The sequence below is a fragment of the Dendrobates tinctorius genome, unplaced genomic scaffold (assembly GCF_039654945.1).
Source record: "Dendrobates tinctorius isolate UK_male_01 unplaced genomic scaffold, ASM3965494v1 ptg000211l, whole genome shotgun sequence".
Lineage (NCBI taxonomy): Eukaryota > Metazoa > Chordata > Amphibia > Anura > Dendrobatidae > Dendrobates > Dendrobates tinctorius.
Genome location: NW_027361878.1, coordinates 30082508 through 30101354, shown reverse-complemented (window position 1 = coordinate 30101354; position 18847 = coordinate 30082508). Strand labels below are relative to the sequence as shown.

At 43.5% G+C, this 18847-nt stretch overlaps 1 protein-coding gene across 2 annotated transcripts in view; it reads left to right on the top strand.

Moving 5' to 3' along the window:
• The window catches only part of LOC141058425 (spectrin beta chain, non-erythrocytic 1-like), a 172746-nt gene that overhangs the window by 46681 nt on the left and 107218 nt on the right, over positions 1-18847 (top strand). For both annotated transcript variants that reach the window (XM_073554677.1, XM_073554675.1), the window contains exon 2: positions 9804-10030. In XM_073554677.1, coding sequence (XP_073410778.1) covers positions 9871-10030 — 160 coding nt within the window. In that variant the 5' untranslated portion in view covers positions 9804-9870. The remainder of the gene's footprint in view (positions 1-9803; positions 10031-18847) is intronic.

Sequence of the window (18847 nt, the reverse complement as noted above, 5' to 3'; positions counted from 1 at the left end):
TAGCAGAGTTACTGGACACTTGGGGCAGGTAGCAGAGTTACTGGACACTTGGGGCAGGTAGCAGAGTTACTGGACACTTGGGGCAGGTAGCAGAGTTACTGGACACTTGGGGCAGGTAGCAGAGTTACTGGACACTTGGGGCAGGTAGCAGAGTTACTGGACACTTGGGGCAGGTAGCAGAGTAACTGAACACATGGTGCAGGTAGCAGAGTTACTGGACACTTGGGGCAGGTAGCAGAGTTACTGGACACTTGGGGCAGGTAGCAGAGTAACTGAACACATGGTGTAGGTAGCAGAGTTACTGGACACTTGAGGTAGGTAGCAGCGGGGAACATCCAGGAGACCACAGGCAAGCATGCGGGAGACAACTAGGAGACCACTGGAAAGCAAGTGGGAGACAACTAGGAGACCACAGGCAAGCAAGTGGGAGACGTTCAGGAGACCACAGGCAAGCAAGCGGGAGACATCTAGGAGACCACAGGCAAGCAAGCGGGAGACATTCAGGAGACCACAGGCAAGCAACTGGGAGACATCTAGGAGACCACAGGCAAGCAAGCGGGAGATGTTCAGGAGACCACAGGCAAGCAAGCGGGATGCTGGAAGCCACTAGCAGATGGGAGACATCCAGAATGAAAAAGGCAAGCAGGCGTAATGCTGGAAAATACTGGCAGGTGGGAGACGTCCATGAGACCACACCCCAGCAATCAGGAGATGTCCAGGAGACTGCAGATAGCAGCTGAGCAGGTCAAGGTGTGTAGAGCAAGCCAGAGTCTAGCAATACTGAAGTCTTAATACCAAGACACAGGTGTGTGTCTTGGCGAGCGTTATATAGGCCCGGGAGGGCGCACGCCAGACCATCTGCACAGCCCGAGGAGGAGCACTACAGAGGCTAGCGGACCAGGGTGAGGGAAGCATGGCATGGATCCGGGACAGATGAGTAACTCTATATTTAGATATAGAATTTTTTTTATCAATCATGGAACTTTAAGATATTTATGACTTTATTATCTACCGTGACCCGAAGCTTCTGACCGCGTCACTCATGAGCTCGCCCAGAGCTGAGTCAGTGCCATTTTTTGTTGCAGAGCAAACTTCCGATTGCATTGACAAAGAGAAATGAGCGACACGGAGCCAGCGCTCCCTGCCAACAGAAACATTATGTCATGCATTAAGTATAGCCCACACCTATTCTGCTGCACAGCATTACATTAAAGAATGGAAAGAATGGAGGGTGACGTGCGATAATGACAGCGCCACTATATCGATACAGGAGACTAAACACGGCCCACCTGTTATACGATAAAGGAACTATTCGGGCCGTCACGTCCTCTTCTCTTTTCTCAAAACTCCGCTATTGTTTTTTTTTTCCTTGCAGATGCAATAATTGAAGAGTTGTTAATTAGGTCACATGGCGAAAAAAAAGCTAATTAACGTGGTTTAAAATAGGTTCTTAATTAGGGTGGAAATGAACAACTTGTGACAGCCAAGGTCATCGGGTTACACAGAAACGCTGGGGACATCCTTTTGATTACTTACATATGAATATGTTATTATTTATTTTAGTAGATACTCAGATATCAGAGAACTCAGAGAAATCAGTACTGCTGCCACCGGCACAGAATGACTGTTCAAACCAAGCACAGGCGCTGAGTGCACCCTTGGTGTGGCAAAACATGTAAGGGCACCTTCCCAACTACTGGTTTTCCAGTCCTGGAATGGCCCAATAACTCTCTCAGCACTATAGGTGCTGGATCGTTCTTCCGAGCTCACATCACCGCAGCTAATAGCCGTGATGACACATATCTCCCCTCAAGGACTCATGCGGCAGCCATCTTGCAGTATGAATAAGGTCATAGTATAATAATAATGGTCATACATAGAAGGTCTGGTCTGCCAAAAAATGTTCCTGTACGAGTCATTGGATGATACAATAAATGATGAGCGACAGCCTCCCTTTATTTAATGCCAGTGCCACTGGGACATATCTTCCTCACACACACCTGTACTGAGCTACCTGCTTACAAGGACTGGATCCGAACACAAAAGGGCCCTTCATGTTACGTGAAGGTCAACGACTTCTCAGCGAGAACTTCCTGCTCGTCCAGTTGAATATTGAGCGGCATGCTTAGGTTGTAGCAGATCATAATGTTTTTTACATTTGAGCAGAGTTTTCACATACTGGTCCATCTCACAAAATTAGAAAATCATCAAAAAGTTTATTTATTTCAGTTCTTCAATGCAAAAAGTGAAACTCATATATTATATGGAGTCATTACAAACAGAGAGATCTATTCCACGTGTTTATTTCTGTTATTGTTGATGATTACGGCTTACAGCCAATGAAAACCCAAAAGTCATTATCTCAGTAAATTAGAATACTTTATAACAGCAGCTTGAAAAATGATTTTAAAATCTGAAATGTTGGCCTACTGAAATGTATGTTCAGAAAGTGCACTCAATACTTGGTCGGGGCTCCTTTTGCATCAATTACTGCATCAATGTGGCGTGGCATGGAGGCGATCAGCCTGTGGCACTGCTGAGGGGTTATGGAAGCCCAGGTTGCTTTAATAGCAGCCTTCAGCTTGTCTGTATTGTTGGGTCTGGGGTCTCTCATCTTCCTCTTGACAATACTCCATAGATTCCCTATGGTATTAAGGTCAGGCGAGTTTGCTGCCAATCAAGTAAGATGTTAAAGGGATATTCCCATCTCCAGGATCCTTACTTTCCGCATGTGGCTGTGCCCACCATGCGAAAAGTAAGCAGAACATTTGCGGATGGTACCCACAGTCTGGAGGAGAGGAGACTGTCCTCCAGGCCCTGGGTACCATATCCCTGTTAAAAAAAAAAAAAGGATTAAAATAAAAAATCGTGTTTTTCTCACCTTCCGGCGTTCCGCGCAGCGTTCCCGATCATCGCGATGCTCCCGGCATGTTCCGGTCCCAGCGATGCCTTGCAACAAAGACCTTTGATGACCGCGATGTCATCAAAGGTCATTGTCGCAAGGCATCTCTGGGAACGGGACTTGCCGGGAGCATCGCGATGATCGGGAACGCTGCGCGGGACGCCGGAAGGTGAGAAAAACACGATATTTTAATTTTTTGTATTATTTTTTACATTAGATCTTTTTACTACTGATGCCGCATAGGCAGCCTCAATAGTAAAAAGTTGGTCACACTCGTCAAACACTATGTTCGACAGTGTTACCAACCTGTCAATCAATTTTCCAGGCGATGCTACAGATCGCTTGGAAAACGCTAGCTTTCTGCAAGCTAATTATGCTTGCAAATCGCTAGCTTTTCCACGGGAAATACGCAGGAATTTAAAATGCGGATTTCCCGCATATTTCCCGCGGAATGGAATTCCAGGATTCCCGCGGAAATTTCCTCGGGAATTCCACACATGTGCACATAGCCTAATAGTAAACGCCTCCAATTGGAAATGTGGTATAATTTTTCTGATTCGCTATGTCTCTTTCTCATGTGCAGGCATTGCAGGAACTTACGTATCCATGGTTACGACCACTAGCAACTTGCTAACTGTCACTATATCAGTGGTTGTAACCATGGATACCTAAGGTTCTCGAGCAGATGCTAAAGACAGGCAGGAACTAGGCGTCAGAAGGCCCCCGCAGCCAAATTGTGCGTGGACAATATTGGCCACTGATTGGTGGCAGAGCTTATGTGATGTAGCAACATCACGCGAGCCCCAGTTAACCTGGACCGACATCACTGGCGCCAGCATCGAAGTTGAGTACAGGCTGACTTTTTATTTAACACTAGCTGAAGAGCCCGGTGCTGCACGGGCATAGTAATTAACTGTGGTTAGTTCTAACAAATTGTAATGATTATCTCTCTCTCTCTATATATATATGTATAAAGCTGAGTGTAGAGCCTCGCCCACTCCGCATGGCCACATTCACTATAATATCCCACATCATCCCGTCAGCCAGAGCCACCAGACTACTACTCCTAATATCCCACATCATTCCGTCAGCCAGAGCCACCGGACTACTACCCCTAATATCCCACATCATCCCGTCAGCCAGAGCCACCGGACTACTACCCCTAATATCCCACATCATCCCGTCAGCCAGAGACACCGGACTACTACCCCTAATATCCCACATCATCCTGTCAGCCAGAGCCACCGGACTACTACCCCTAATATCCCACATCATCCCGTCAGCCAGAGCCACCGGACTACTACCCCTAATATCCCACATCATCCCGTCAGCCAGAGCCAGCGGACTACTACCCCTAATATCCCACATCATCCCGTCAGCCAGAGCCACCGGACTACTCCCCCTAATATCCCACATCATCCCGTCAGCCAGAACCACCGGACTACTACCACTAATATCCCACATCATCCAGAGCCACTGGACTACTACCCTTAATATCCCACATCATCCCATCAGAGCCACTGGACTACTACCCCTAATATCCCACATCATCCCGTCAAAGCCACCGAACTACTACCCTTAATATCCCACATCATCCAGTCAGCCAGAGCTACCGGACTACTACCCTTAATATCCCACATCATCCCATCAGAGCCACTGGACTACTACCCCTAATATCCCACATCATCCCATCAAAGCCACCGAACTACTACCCCTAATATCCCACATCATCCCGTCAGCCAGAGCCACCGGACTACTACCACTAATATCCTACATCATCCCATCAGAGCCACCGGACTACTACCCCTAATATCCCACATTGTCCCATCAGCCAGAGCCACCGGACTACTACCTAATATCCCACATCATCCTGTCAGAGCCAACATTGTCAGGTTGTCAGACACCGTTTAAAATGATACCTGGGTTGGAGAAATCAGTCTTGTGTGTCTTTTTTTAATCTGTGTTTGAATTTAATGAGATGCTTCATGCCAGACAAAGAGAAGTTCCTGATTCTGGCCTCCCCCTGCAGTCTGTGTCAGAGGGTGGTCTGTGTTGGCACAGTAATAAATTGTGTTATTTCCAGCTTTACAGAAGGATGATAACACCATAGAAATGATAAGAATAATAGGCCTCAGTTACCACAACTGTCTACAAGGGAAAACTGTTGCTCATAGCAACCAATTACAGGTCAGCTTTCATCTTTTAAACAGCTCTGGTGAAATGAAAGATGCTTAGTGATTGGTTGCTGTAGGCAACACAGGCAGTGTTACCTGTTGCGGTCAAGAATAGAATCATAGAATCGTAGAGTTGGAAGGGACCTCCTGGGCCATCTGGTCCAACCCCCTGCTCAAAGCAGGATTCGCTAAATCATCCCAGTCAGATGTCTGTCCAGCCTCTGTTTGAAGACTTCCATTGAAGGAGAACTCACCACTTCTCGTGGCAGCTTGTTCCACTCATTGATCACTCTAACTGTCAAAAAGTTTTTTCTAATATCTAATCTGTGTCTCCTCCCATTCAGTTTCATCCCATTGCTTCTAGTCTTTCCTTGTGCAAATGAGAATAAAGTTGATCCTTCTACAATGTGACAGCCCTTTAGATATTTGTAGACAGCTATTAAGTCTCCTCTCAGTCTTTTTTGCAAACTAAACAATCCCAAATCCTGCAACCTTTGTAAGAAGATGTGCCTATGAAATATATATATACTGCTCAAAAAAATAAAGGGAGCACTTGTTTCCTTAATTTTTTTGAACAGTATATATATTAGATATTTAATATATTCATATAAATTAGATAATTATTATATACCGTGTTTTTCGGATTATAAGACACTCCGGATTATAAGACGCACCCCAAATTTTGAGAAAAATAGGAAATTTTTTTTTTTTTTAATAAAATGATGGTGCTTCTTATATAATCCATGCATCTTATTGCTTACCGGGTGTTGTGACTATGGTGAAGCGGGGTCCCAGGGTGGCTGCTGGAGGAGGCAAGAGTGGGGTGATGCTGCAGGCTGGGATGAGGGGGTGTCCAATGTGCTGCAGGTTTCTTGTGTGCTCTGGGTGTCCCGGAATGCCTGGCGCTGCTGCCCGTTGTGTCTGCCGCTGCTGAAATATCATCTCCTGAGATCTTGATGCCGAGATCTCCATCTGCGCATGCGCCGCCCCCCCCGGCAGCCATTTTCCCGGAGTCCACCGCACAGGAAACCACGGAACTGCGGGGGGCTCTGGCCTTTCACGAGATGTCGGCATAGCTCCCCCGCAGCACCGGACACCCCGGGCAGAACCGCCAGGCACCCCCTCATCCCAGCCTGCAGCAACGGCACCGGTAAGGTATATACGCATTATAAGACGCACCCCCATTTGCCCCCCAAATATTGGGGGAAAAGTGCATCTTATAATCCGTAAAGTACAATATTTGCTGTTGGAGAGGAAAAAGAGTCCTTATCGCAGTGCCTATGGGGGTTTGTTCTTTAGTTGTCAGCGGCTGGTTCTTCTTCTTTTTCAGTCGCTCATTTTTATGATATTTTTATGATATAGTATTTCAATAATATTTAATGATGTGCTGTTTAAGAATTTAGTTTTATTATATGAAGTAATCACTGTAGAACATCATTTAGTCCTACCGTATTATGAGTGGTAATATATGGAATATAGAGTTCGTAGGACATTGTATATAGATATCCTTCACTCCAAATCTAGTCAGTTGGCAGCACCTTTCAGTATTATCAGGAGTATATCTCTATTCCAACATCGGTTTCCTCAATGCAACCCCAGACTTTCGCTAGTTAAATTCTATTTTTTCTCCATATATACATACAATTATTTTTTAAGTTTCTATACGTACAGCAAAGATACAGCAAAGATATATCTAATATGGTTTTCATTAAATATGGTCTTTTTGTCTATCGGAAGTGTTAATGCTTTTTTGAAAATAGTCTACCTCAATTTTTTTAAAGAAATAATATTTTTATTACTATTTTTTGTATTCATTTTAAATTCATTTTTTAATTAAGTTTTTTTATTTATATTAAAATACATCTTATCAATAGATTTGCAATGGTTTATTTTTCTTTAATAATATTATCGGCCACTTTAGCTCAGGAGCAAGTTCATCGGAAATGCAACTAGTTAGTCTTCCCTTTTTTTTTTCATGAAGCAGGTTCTGTTCCCGTCTTTTTTTTTTGGTATAATTTCACACTTTTTTCTTCTTTTTTTTTATCTCATTCATATTAGTTGTAATTTTGCTATGGAACAAAAGAAAATGATATTAATATCCTGTAATGACATCAATCACATCATTTTTTTCATTTGAATATATCATGCGAACTTTGACATTGCCTGCATGTCAGGTGATCACATTGGCGCCAAAATCTGAATTTCTTTGCTATTTAAAGCCTCAAAGTACTATGTACCCGTATGCATGTGGCACTTCCTGATGAAGACGTCATAGTACTTCGAAACGCATTGAATAAACCACATTTTGTATATGATCAATTCTGGACATTCAGTTATTCGGCAGCACAGATCAAATCCACGCTTTCCCATCAATCTTTATAAATCCGGAAAATACGGCATATACAGTATATTTATATATACTTATACGGGGCTTTGCGTGTAGAGGGAGTGGCTATGTAGAGTGGGTGGTGCTATGTGGAGTGGGCGTGGCTGATACATACACAGATTCACACACACATACATACACTCAGCTTTATATATTAGATGGCAAAATATAATTTAAAAAGGGTCGTGGACAACCCCCTTTTCATCATTTTTTTTTTTTTTTTTTTTTTAAGAGGTAAAATAGGGCAGGCAAAATCCAGTTTTATGGCCTATCAACTAGATTAAAGGGGACGATCATCGATCCTTTCATCCAAAGTAAATGAAACATCCATTCTTACAAAGTATGACCTCTGGTATATATCTAAATTTCTATTAAAAATGGGGCGAGCCACCCCAGTTCTTGGGATCCGGTAGCCATGGGACCCTCGTTGATCTGACTTTTACGATGCAGTATATGATTGAGATGTAAATCCTCGGAAGGTCACTGTAGCATCATCATTTTCCAATTCTCTATGCTGTATGTATTAGCAAAGTAGTCCTAGCGCTGCAGGTATCCACTGTTGCTTTGGCACAATTATGACCGTAGGAGGCATTGCGGATGATAGGACTCATAGGAGTAGCAGAACTAGAGCGTAAAGGGTGGACGACGTCTGGCCTCTAGAAAAAGAGAAGAATTTCATACCTTACTAAAGACCGCGTGGCCAGTAAATGGCTGATCATATTTTAATTAGTAAACTTAATATAAACATTAATTGTATAAAGCCCTTTTTCCATGTATAATCCAATATTATGCGTTCTCATACAATAGTTACAAAGCAGGAACAGTTGGAATAAGCATGAAATAATGAAAAAAAAGGGGAGCTACTTATCATAAATTAGAGGGCTGAGTGCAGGGCCGGACTGGCCATCTGGCAAATGCCAGAAGGTCCTGTCTGGTCATGGGCTGCCTTCTCTGCTACATTGTTAGCAAAATCTGTTTTCTCAAGACACTCATAGTGTTAAGAGTTGTGACGGATCACAAAGCACTTACCCCAGCAGGCCACGGGTATCATTAGAAATATCGGTCTTGTAGTAAATCTTCCTTTCCTCCATCCAGGGTAATATTAGTAATATATCCCCATCTGATGCTTGGGGACGGGGACAGCATGGGCCTGTGTGATTTCACATGCTAGGGCTGAATTTCAGCCCCAGTCTGTACCGTGCCAATACGACCATTTCTCCTCATTTGTAATCTCTGCAGAGAACACAGAGAACGCGAAGCTTGCTGCCTGACCTGCCACTGAAATATCAGAAAACTGGAGTCTGACTATATAAATTCTCCATAAAATTGCAGCAACAATGGCAGAAAATACCCCACTTCTAATTCCAAATCCGTATTTTAAGCTTACTCGGGTTCACTGCGTTTGATGTTTTCAAACCTACCGGTATTTTTACTGCTAAACGTATAGTCTGCGGATTGTGCTTCCTAGGCCTTGTTAAGGGTTGTGTTATGGATTAGATAAATAAAAATCCGATATCACTGGACAGCTGGCAGCCGCGACTGTGAGTAGGTAAGGTGAGTAGGTGAGGAGCCGACAGTTTCAGGAAGAAATAACATTCTCTATAGATTTTCTCGCTAGCAAAGAGTTGCTAAAAGCTAATGGTAGACTGTACGTCTCTGGCATACCAGGGACATCACATGGCATGGAAATGTAATAGTTCCATGCCGTATTGATAATAATCCAATATCCACCATATCCATGGATATATCTGTGATCAGAGCACTAAATTGCTTCTGTGAGTTCAAGCTCCAGAATTTTTGTCTTTGGGAAACCACCGAAATTGTCTAGGATGGTGCAAATACGCTCGGAAATATGGCAGCCAAATTATGCCACTAGGCTCATGTCCTTGCTTCCATCTCCCCGATCTATCTGATCTATCCTACTTTCACTTAAGGAAGAGGGTGGTGTGCGAATGAAATCTTTTATAATATCTCATGCAGAAAAACTCATGGTCAGACGCAGGAGATAAATTTCCGTGGCGTACACCTCTAACAGAAGGCTTCAAAGATTACATCCATAAGACGTTTCTGTCTTTAACTCATTTATTTTTGTACTGTTTTTGTCTTGTGTGTACATTTCATCTTTTTGTTATTTTTTTGACATTGTAAATTTATTTTGGACATTAAATCTAAAATTTAATAAGTTCGTTCCCGGCTGCTGTAAACGTACCCACAACCTCGAAGCAGGAAAGTACATCCTAGTAGTGAGACTCTGTGCTACTCTGTGTATAGCAGCGTGCAAGAAGAGTTCTTGAGATTAAATAGAAGTCCATGCTTACCATGTTTTTTTTTTTTTCCCTAGGTAAATGGACCAGTTTTGAGCTAAACCCATTCATTTTGAAGTTTCCTTTCATATCACCGCCACAGTCATGAGTAGCCCACTTTCACCAACGGATTACGACAGCTTGGAAATTCAACAGCAATATAATGATATTAATAACAGATGGGATCTAGCCAACGACGATGACTGGGACAATGAAAATAGCTCGGCACGTCTGTTTGAGCGATCCAGAATTAAAGCACTAGCAGGTAAGCACGAAATAATACAGTGGTGTGAAAAAGTGTTTGCCCCCTTCCCGACTTCCTATTCTTTTGCATGTTTGTCACATTTAAATGTTTCCGATCACCAAACAAATGTAAGTATTAGACAAAGATAACACAAGGAAACACAAAATGCAACTTTTCAATGATGGCCTCTGCCTCGGTCTGAGGCAAAAAGCTGACATTTGCACGGCGTCATAAAATAACATTGGTCCGAGTGCGATCCACTGTCTTGTTGGATCGCACTAGGGCTGATAATACGGTCGCCTTAAGAACAAAATGACTGGGCATATCGCAATACAACATGTTTTATCAACATTTGTAAGATTTGAGATACAGTTAGGTCCATATATATTTGGACAGAGACAACATTTTTCTAATTTTGGTTCTAGACATTACCACAATGAATTTTAGACAAAACAATTCAGATGCAGTTGAATTTCAGACTTTCAGCTTTCATTTGAGGGTATACACATTAACATTGGATGAAAGGTTTAGGAGTTTCAGCTCCTTAACATGTGCCACCCTGTTTTTAAAGGGACCAAAAGTAATTGGACAGATTAAATAATTGTAAATAAAATGTTCATTTCTAGTACTTGGTTGAAAACCCTTTGTTGGCAATGACTGCCTGAAGTCTTAAACTCATGGACATCACCAGAAGCTGTGTTTCCTCCTTTTTGATGCTCTGCCAGGCCTTCACTGCGGTGGTTTTCAGTTGCTGTTTGTTTGTGGGCCTTTCTGCCTGAAGTTTAGGGTACCATTACACTTGGCGATGCACCAGCGATCCCGACAACGATATGACGCGGTCAGGATCACTGGTCCATCGCTAAGTGGTCGCTAGTGAGCTGCCACACAGGCAGATCTCACCAGCGACATAGCGGGGGTCGTGGGTCGCTACTTACCTGTCAGACACGGCGATCCTGGCGTCCTCCCGCCCGCGTCCACGCCTCGCTCGTCGGCGCCACAGGAAGCGCAGCAGGAAGTGGCTGACGAGAAATGATCCAGGACCTTCTCGCGCGACCAACAATAATCAGCGGGGGAGCCGGTTGGAGGTATCACGTGCAGCGATATCGCTAGCAATATCGCTGCAACGTCACAAAATCGGTGACTTTACTGCAATATTGCTAGCGATATCGCAGTGTGTAATGGGGGCTTTAGTCTTTAACAAGTGAAATGCATGCTCAGTTGGGTTGAGATCAGGTGAATGACTTGGCCATTCAAGAATATTCCACTTCTTTGCTTTAATAAACTCCTGGGTTGCTTTGGCTTTATGTTTTGGGTCATTGTCCATCTGTAGTATGAAACGACGACCAATCAGTTTGGCTGCATTTGGCTGGATCTGAGCACACAGTATGGCTCTGAATACCTCAGAATTCATTCGGCTGCTTCTGTCCTGTGTCACATCATCAATAAACACTAGTGACCCAGTGCCACTGGCAGCCATGCATGCCCAAGCCATCACACTGCCTCTGCCGTGTTTTACAGATGATGTGGTATGCTTTGGATCATGAGCTGTACCACGCCTTCGCCATACTTTTCTCTTTCCATCATTCTGGTAGAGGTTGGTCTTGGTTTCATCTGTCCAAAGAATGTTCTTCCAGAACTGTGCTGGCTTTTTTAGATGTTTTTTAGTCCAGTCTAGCCTTTTGATTCTTGATGCTTATGAGTGGCTTGCACCGTGCAGTGAACCCTCTGTATTTACTTTCATGCAGTCTTCTCTTTATGGTAGATTTGGATATTGATACGCCTACCTCCTGGAGAGTGTTGGTCACTTGGTTGGCTGTTGTGAAGGGGTTTCTCTTCACCATGGAGATTATTCTGCGATCATCCACCACTGTTGTCTTCCGTGGGCGCCCAGGTCTTTTTGCACTGATGAGTTCACCAATGCCTTCTTTCTTTCTCCAGATGTACCAAACTGTAGATTTGGCCACTCCTAATGTTGTAGCAATTTCTTGGATGGTTTTTTTTCTGTTTTTGCAGCTTAAGGATGGCTTGTTTCACCTGCATGGAGAGCTCCTTTGACCGCATGTTTCCTTCACAGCAAAACCTTCCAAATGCAAGCACCACACCTCAAATCAACTCCAGGCCTTTTATCTGCTTAATTGAGAATGACATAACGAAGGGATTGCCCACACCTGTCCATGAAATAGCCTTGGAGTTAATTGTCCAATTACTTTTGGTCCCTTTAAAAACACAGGGTGGCACATGTTAAGGAGCTGAAACTCCTAAACCCTTCATCCAATTTTAATGTGGATACCCTCAAATGAAAGCTGAAAGTCTGAACTTCAACTGCATCTGATTTGTTTTGTTTAAAATTCATTGTGGTAATATCTAGAACCAAAATTAGGAAAATGTTGTCTCTGTCCAAATATATATGGACCTAACTGTAGTTAAGTCCTGCGCTCCACATAGCCTAAAAATCCTCCGGAAGACCCAAGACCGCTGACAAATGGCACTTTTCAGTATTGTTCAGCAACACCCTTCCACCTTTGCTGTCTGTATACTGGACAGTCCTGGCAGAATCTGGTCTGTTGGCAAAGAGGCTGGCTGACTGGCCCGGTTAGTACAGTAACTTGGCCAGTCTCCTTCATGCATGCCTTAGAGGTAGGTTAAAAACGCTGATTTAAAGGGAATTTGTCATCATAAAGTAACCTAGTCTTCAAATCAGGTTATGTTAAACGTATATTTTTTAATAAATGCTGATAATGTCTTCTTTTATTTTTATATCCAAATATGAGTGTGTGTGTGTGTATGTGTATAATATATATATATATATATATATATATATATATATATATATATATACACGGGGTGGGCCATTTATATGGATGCACCTAAATAAAATGGGAATGGTTGGTGATATCATCTTCCTGTTTGTGGCACATTAGTATATGGCGGGGGGAAACTTTTCGAGATGGGTGGTGACATGGCGGCCATTTTGAAGTTGGCCATTTTGGATCTAACTTTATTTTTTCCAATGGGAAGAGGGTCATGTGACACATCAGACTTATTGAGCATTTCACAAGAAAAGAAATGGTGTGCTTGATTTTAAGGTAAATTTATGCTTTCATGAGTTGTTTATGACCACTTATAAAATGCGTTCAAAGTGCTGCCCATTGTGTTGGATTGTCAACGCAACCCTCTTCTCCCTCTCTTGACACACTGATAGCAACACCACAGAAGAGATGCTAGTCTAAGGGGGTTAGATTCCTTGTAGGAATGCTCGGACCTGACACCCATAATGTGGTGGTGCACCATCTTGCTGGAAAAACTCAGGGAACGTGCCATCTTCAGTGCATAAAGAGGGCAACACGTCATCATGTAGCAGTGTCAGATATCCAGTGGCATTGAGGTTTCCATTGATGAAGAATGGCCCTACTATCTTTGTACCCCATATACCACACCATACCATCAATTATGGGTGTCAGGTCCGAGCATTCCTGCATGAACAGTTTCCTGGAAAGTGGATTGGTCGTCGTGGGCCAGTTGAATGGCCACCAATGTCTCCCGATCTGACCCCATAAGACTTTTATCTTTGGGGTCATCTGAAGTCAATTGTCTATGCTGTGAAGATACGAGATGTGCAGCATCTGAAACAACGGATACTGGAAGCCTGTGCTGGCATTTCTTCTGCGGTGTTGCTATCAGTGTGTCAAGAGAGGGAGAAGAGGGTTGCATTGACAATCCAACACAATGGGCAGCACTTTGAACACATTTTATAAGTGGTCATAAACTTGTAAATAACTCATGAAAGAATAAAGTTACGTTAAAGCCAAGCACACCATTGTTTTTCTTGTGAAATTCTCAATAAGTCTGATGTGTCACAAGACCCTCTTCCCATTGAAAAAAATATATATTTGGATCCAAAATGGCCACCATGGTCACCACCCATCTTGAAAAGTTTCCCCCCTCCCATATACTAATGTGCCACAAACAGGAAGTTGATATCACCAACCATTCCCATTTTATTTAGGAACATCCATATAAATGGCCCACCCTGTATATATGTATATTGTAAATATTTATTTATTTTTGCAAAAGTGCTTTCAGATTTAATTGTTCGTTTTCAGAAGGTGCTTCTAACTAGGGCTTTGTCACCATTCATGGTAATTTAATGTTGCCTTGTATGTAAAACAGAAATTGAAAACAGCTGGAGTTTGAGTTTTTTAGTTTAGTTTTAAAAGTGCAAATTGCCTCTTCAGAGAGAACCAGGACTTGAACTCTATAGCGCCACCTGTTGGAAGCAGCGCTCCTACAAGTCACAATCAACCCTTTAACGGGCCTTTCAATATGACTTAGGATGAAAGCCAAACCAGAATCGCACTTTGCACACACAGTGTTTTGGGGTGTTGCTACTCATCGGTGCAAAGTATGAGAAGTGATTTGGCTAGGTGAGAGGCTTTGGACCGAGGTCTAAGGGGTAACGTTTCTCCTTGTACAGAGTGACATACCGCCTCTGGCATGCCAAGGTAAGGAGGCTTATTCGCTGCAAAATGCTCCTCTGGGAAACTTTAATAGGTGGCGCTATAGAGTTCAAGTTCTCTTCCTCTATGAAGGGGCAATTTGCATATTATGTCTCCCAGAGGAGCATTGCACAGCGAATAAGCCTCCTTACCTTGGCATGCCACAGCCAGCATGCCACTCTCTGCAAGGAGAGTTGTTACCCCTCAGACTAGTTTTAAAGTAAAATGAAGAGTTAAAATTACCCACCAGGACCGGGCTGCACGTGCGCCGGCTGACTTCACAGATTAATTAAATGTGTTTGCAAAGTATTCCAATAATAGAACTCTCTTTTTTGTCAAAATCCTACAATGTTTCCATGGAGATCTATTCAAATCGCACCCTGTTCTTTACCAACATTCCCCACAATGTAATGTTTAACATGACATTACCAAGACATTGCTTCCTTATTAGGCCACATAAATCCATATTCACGGCGTACCACAGTCTAAGACGGTGAGAGCGCGGTGATGTCACCGAACCTTTGTGAGGAGCATATTGCAAAGAAACACAAGGGCTTTCTTCTAAACCATGAATTTCCGATCTATTTTCTTAATGGCTACACGGTTCGGGATTTCTGAGGTTTAAAGGAGGAATCTTTTGGGCTCTTGAAGGTTCCGGGACTGAGACCCACAACTTCTGCACCTCCCACAGTATTAAAACAAAAAACAAACACCATTCCTCTGGCTGCAGTAAATGAAAAAAAAATCTCTACTCACCCTCCCCTGGTCCAGTGCTAAGTCTACACTGTCTATCACGTTGACAGTGCTGCAGCCAATCAGAGAGCTCAGCAGCTCTTGTCATTAACTTCTGGGCTCATTGATTGGCTGCAGCTCAACCGATGAGACTTCAGCGCTGCAGACAATAACAGATATCGGGAGCAGCGAGAAGACTGATCCCTGATAGGGCAGGCTAAAACAAGCAGCCAGTGGGACAGAGGTTTTCCCAAACCAGAAAACCCCTTTAAAGGGCATTCCTATTGCTGGCATGTTTTGCATATCCACAGGATATATCATAAACCTCTAGTAAATGTGTGCCCCATCTCTGGAATCTCAAAACCGAGACACCATCTTCTGCAATCACGAGTGGAGGACTGGCCTAAACGATATTTGAGTACAAGTGTGCAGTCGGGCTCTGATTTATGCAGGCTGTCGTTTGGGCAGCATGAATCGAGTGACAGGGTCGCTTTGAGTTCAGGATAGGTAATCCATAGGACAAATACAGTCACAATGTATGCTGGGAATCGATGGAAAGGAAGATCGAGCACCTTTAGTGCTGGCAGAATGCTGATAAAGATGAACTAACCCAGAATCATTCACTATAAATCCCACTAGAAAAGAGCATTTAGTTTTATCTTTTTACCCTTTTCCCAAAGAGGCAGAAAAATATTTTTCAAGGACCGCTCCATGGTTGAAACATATTTTCAGTGTATGAGTTTTGGAGACATTATGCAAATTAGTTTAAAGATTTTATTTGCACTGCATAGCAAGAGAAGGTTGAGAAGCTGGATGTTCAGAAACGTGTTTATTAGCAACGGGTAGAACAATACAATAGTGCTGAATCTGAAAGCAAGTTACCAGATTTTTCATACTAAAATACACTTTTAAGCAAGTAAAAAAAACTTGCTAAAACTCGGTGTGTTTTAGGCTTCATTCACACGTCCGATATTTTTTTTTTTTTTTTTTTATCGCTTACGACAGAATCAGATCAAGTATTCTGATCAGACTCTGATTAGATAGGTGATAAAGTTGATAACTTGCTGATCGGTGGAGGTCCAACCACTGGGACACACCACCAATCAGCAGAATGGGGAACTTTTATCCCCATAAAAATGGAGTGGCAGTGCACATACTCGACCGTCGCTCCATTCATTCCATATGGGGCTGCTCAGCTTTTTCCGGCAGCTCCATAGAGGACGAATGGAGTGGCGGTCGGACAGCCAACAAATCCACCATGGGCATATATGACAGTAAATTTGAACATCTGGCCCCATGTTGCCTGCTCACTTTCTCTGCTTTACCCCACTTATTAGAACTGTAGCATGAGTGGAAAAAAACAACTAAAGAAGGCACAAGTTAGGACATAAATTCGTTGTCCCCTTATAATTTGTAACTTTTTTTTGCTCTAGAAATCTGGTGTTGAACAATGATAAATTCCCCCCATGTTAGTAGGTTACATATTTCCCCCTTATCCCTTATTTTATATGCAAAGTGGGTGACCCCTTTAACCCCTTATAACCTAGTCTATTGATACTGTATAAATCCCTAATTAACTCCTTCTACCCTAAAACACCAAGAAAGGAGGCACTACTACCGATATCAAGGTGTCAGGATCGCTAGTAAGTCGCTATGTGAGAGCTGGTGAGCTGTCAAACAGACAGCTTCACCAGCGATGCTGAGCGCCCGGCATCGCTGTAAAAAATAGAATCAAAATAAAAAATATAGTTATTCTCACCTTCCGACGTCCTGTTCAGCCATCCTGCCTCTCTCCACGCTCTGGTCCCAGTGATCCTTTGCACGAATGACCGCGAGATGTCATGGTCTCGAGGGATAACAAAGTCTCGCGGTCATTCGTGCAAAGGATCACTGGGACCGGAGCGTGGAGAGAGGCAGGATGGCTGAACAGGACGTCGGAAGGTGAGAATAACTATATTTTTTATTTTTTTTATTATTTTTTACACCTGATCGCTGGTCTCCCGCCTGTCACACGCAGCGATGCGTGCTGGCCAGCGGGAGACCAGCGACCAAAGAAATGTCCAGAGGTTTCTTCCAGTGATCAGCGATACCGGCAGGGGGGCCGCTCGCTGATCGCTGTCACACACAGCGATCTCGCTGGTGAGATCGCTGTTATGTCACAAAAGTTGTGACTCAGCAGCGATCTCGCTACCGAGATCGCTTAGTGAGACGGGGCCTATAGAAATTAACCCCATAACTTCCTTATACCATTGGATAATATTTAGTTAAATCGAAAAAAAAATGTTTCTTTTTGATTTCCTGCTGTCTAATCCCCGGTGCGTGCTAGATCCTGCTCCAAAAATACGGCATATTAATAGAAAAGTTCAGAAGCTCAAAAATAAACCATGTTTTAATACCAGTATTCATTTTCAGAGGCTTTTCTGCTGATGTAGCGACATCCGATGATATAGACTTCTTCACATATGGCTATTTTCAGAACCTAGAAAAAGGCAAAGTCTGAGCAATTTTCATACCGATTCAAAACGGATTTATATATATACTAGCTGAAGAGCCCGGCGCTGCCCGGGCATAGTAACTAACTGTGGTTAGTTATAGCAAATTATAATTATCCTCCATCCCATAGTCCCGTGCCCATATACCCATCACACATCCTCCATCCCATAGTCCCATGCCCATATACCCATCACACATCCTCCATCCCATAGTCCCATGCCCATATACCCATCATACATATTCGCCATCCCATAGTCGAGTGCCCATATACCCATCACACATCCTTCATCTCATAGTCCCATGCCCATATACCCATCACACATCCTTCATCTCATAGTCCCGTGCCCATATACCCATCATACATATCGTCCATCTCATAGTCCCGTGCCCATATACCCATCATACATATCCGCCATCCCATAGTCCAGTGCCCATATACCCGTCATACATCCTCCATCCCATAGTCCCGAGCCCATATACCCATCACACATCCTCCATCCCATAGGCCCGTGCCCATATACCCATCATACATATCCTCCATCCCATAGTCCCGTGCCCATATATCCATCACACATCCTCCATCCCATAGTCCCGTGCCCATATACCCATCACACATCCTCCATCCCATAGGCCCGTGCCCATATACCCATCATACATATTCGCCATCCCATAGTCGAGTGCCCATATACCCATCACACATCCTTCATCTCATAGTCCCATGCCCATATACCCATCATACATATCCTCCATCCCATAGTCCCGTGCCCATATACCCATCATACATTCTCCATCCCATAGTCAACCATTATGACATCATAATGAGCGGCGGGGCTTGCAACCTATGATGTCATCAGCGTCGCCATGGCAACCAATATGACATCATAATGAGGGGTGGGGCTTGATACGCACACACTGTTTCCCCATTATGTAGATAGGGGCAAAATTGTTTGGTGAATTGGAACGCGCGGGGTTAAAATTTCCCCTCACAACATAGCTTAGGACGCTCTCGGGGTCCAGACGTGTGACTGTGCCAAATTTTGTGGCTGTAGCTGCGACGGTGCAGATGCCAATCCCGGACATACACACATACGCACATACATACACTTGAGCTTTATAT